Source organism: Morus notabilis, unplaced genomic scaffold (genome assembly GCF_000414095.1).
Source record: "Morus notabilis unplaced genomic scaffold, ASM41409v2 Scaffold161, whole genome shotgun sequence".
Lineage (NCBI taxonomy): Eukaryota > Viridiplantae > Streptophyta > Magnoliopsida > Rosales > Moraceae > Morus > Morus notabilis.
The window spans coordinates 212,981-215,588 of NW_010357095.1; the positions used below are offsets into that span (position 1 = coordinate 212,981).

The window sequence follows — 2,608 nt, forward strand, 5'->3', positions numbered from 1 at the left end:
AATAGGATAAATAATCCCTACATCCAACCATTTAATGACTTCTTTTTTCACAACTTCCTTCATGATTGGATTTAGCCTTCTTTGATGTTCTATGGAATTGTTGTAGCATTCCTCCAGCAAAAATTTGTGCATGCATATGGATGGACTAACTCCCTTAATATCTACAATTTTCCATCCTATTGCTTTTTTAAACCTCCTCAGCAACTCAAGCAACTTACGCTCATGGTCTTCAGTTAACTCGGCTGAAACAATAACCGGTAGCGTTTCACTTCTCCCTAGAATGCATACCAGAGGTGGGATGGCAAAGGTTTCAACTCTAAGACTGGGAGGGTCTTCTATAGATGGCTTAGGTGGTTTGAGCTCACGTTCGGATAGCCCCAGAGGCTCAAACTGCCTTCCTCTAGCTGTACTGGATGTCCCTGATTCCAGCCAAGCTAATTGGCTACTCAATTCGGAATGTTCTTCTTCCAACTCTTGCTCCAGCTCCTTAAAAGCACTAGTGTCCATTACATTCACCAAAGAGCATTCTTCCACTTCATCAGGAAATCTCATTGCCTTGAGAACATTAAAAGTGACTCTCATTGTCAACTCTCCTTTTTGTGCATCTATTAATGTCCTCCCTATAGCTAAGAATGGTCTCCCTAAAATGATGGGCACCTCCTTGTCAGCTTCATAATCCAAAATAATAAAATCAGCGGGGAAGATGAACTTATCTACTTTCACCAGGACATCTTCAATTTTTCATTCTGGATGAGCTAGAGATCGATTAGCCAATTCAAAAGTTACTATGGTTGGCCATGCTTCCCCAATTCCAAGCTTCTTGAAAACTGACATAGGCATAAGATTTATGCTTGCTCCTAAATCACAGAGAGCCTTGCCAAAGTAGTTATTGCCAATTGCACATGGGATGGTGAAACTCCTAGGATCTTTTAACTTGGGAGGGATTTTATTATGCAAGATGGCGTTACTTTCTTCCGTCATTGCCACTGTTTCGAATTCTCCAAGTCTTCTTTTCTTTGAAAGAATGTCTTTCATGAATTTCACATAACTAGGCATTTGCTCAAGTGCCTCCACCAATGGAATATTAATATGGAGCTGCTTCAAGACATCTAGAAACCTTTTAAATTGTTTATCTTGCTGCTGCTTTTGAAATCTTTAAGGAAAAGGTGGCGGTGGCCTGTCATTATGCTTTTCTGCCAAACTTTACTGCAGGTTCTGCAGCATCGCTTCTTTTTCCAGATTCTTCCACTTCTGCTTCCTTTTCCACTTCACCTTGGATTGAAGAGGGCTCTTCTCAGCGCTTGGGCTGTCTAGTCACTTGCTCGACTTCTTTCCCATTCCTCAGCGTAATAGCCTTGCAATGCTCTTTGCCTTCATGCCTAGGATCTTCAGTATTACTTGGGAGTGCGCCTGTAGGGTGACTATTCAAGGCATTAGCTAACTGCCTCATTTGATTCTCCAAGTTCCTCAATGAAGCTACTTGGTTCTGAATCAGTGCCGACTGATTTTGAGTAATGGCATCATTCTTTGCCATGTACTCTTTCAACAAGTGCTCAATCGATGAGTGCTGTTCCGCTGGTTGATGTCTCGGCTGTTGTGGAAATCCAGGAGGATGTTGAGGGTGGTTTGCTATTGAAGAAGATGTTGCATTCTGCCCTTGAGAGTTCCAGGAAAAATTTGGGTGTTGCCTCCAACCTGGGTTATAAGTGTTGGAATATGGATTGTTGTTTCTGTTGAAGTTACCCATATAACATGCTGATTCTGGGTTGGATGGACAACTATCAAAGAGATGCCCTTCACCACAGTAAGTACAAGAGACCGCTATAAACTGAGGAGAATTCACCTCATGATTCATTGATTTCAAGATACTTGCCAAGGATGACACTTGAGCAGTTAAAGCTGTCACCGCATCCACTTCATGAATTCCTGCTACTCTCCTAGCTGCAGCTGCTCTCTCCGCAGGCCACTGATAGTTGTTATTAGCCATCCGTTCCAAAATCTCATAAGCCTCATTGTAAGTCTTTGCCAAAATAACACCATTGGCTGAAGCATCTACTATGGTTCGAGTTTGCCCATTAAGTCCATTATAGAACGTTTCCATCTGAATCCAATGAGGAATCTCATGGTGAGGGCATTTGCGCAACAATTCCTTAAACCTCTCCCATGCCTCATACAAAGATTCTCCCTCATGTTGCTGAAATCCGGTGATGTCATTTCTAAGCTTGGCATTCTTAGTTGGAGGGAAATACTTCATCACAAATTTCTCTGCCAAGTCATTCCATGTCGCCACAGAGTCCGGTGGTAGATAGTTTAACCATACCCTAGCTTTATCCCTCAAGGGATAAGGGAAGAGCTTCAGTCTCAAAGCTTCTTCTGTAACCCCTGGGAGCTTAAAAGTATCACAGACTTCCATGAATAACCTGAGATGCAAGTGGGGATCTTCAGTTGCCATGCCACTGAATTGACCCACTGTTTGCAACATTTGAAATATGACCGATTTAAGCTCAAACTGAGGCGCCTGTATCTCTAGCCTAATGATGCCAAGATTGAGCCTATGTAAAATCGGTATGGCATATTCTCTGATGGCCTTATCCCTAACATCTGCCAT

At 42.5% G+C, this 2,608-nt stretch overlaps 1 protein-coding gene and 1 non-coding gene across 2 annotated transcripts; one reads left to right on the forward strand and one right to left on the reverse strand.

Annotated features, from left to right (window-relative positions):
- Positions 1 to 1,294: 1,294 nt before the first annotated feature.
- On the reverse strand, positions 1,295 to 2,608 carry LOC112091245. The gene has a single exon (XM_024164353.1). It carries the CDS (start codon positions 2,606 to 2,608, stop codon positions 1,295 to 1,297), a length of 1,314 nt encoding a protein of 437 aa, XP_024020121.1.
- LOC112091292 lies at positions 2,118 to 2,224 on the forward strand. The gene has a single exon (XR_002902077.1). It is a non-coding gene; the product is annotated as a small nucleolar RNA R71 (small nucleolar RNA).

Bases quoted from the DNA above. Each gene is read 5' to 3' on its own strand.
- LOC112091245 (XM_024164353.1), bottom strand. From the start codon at position 2,608: ATGGCAGATGTTAGGGATAAGGCCATCAGAGAATATGCCATACCGATT.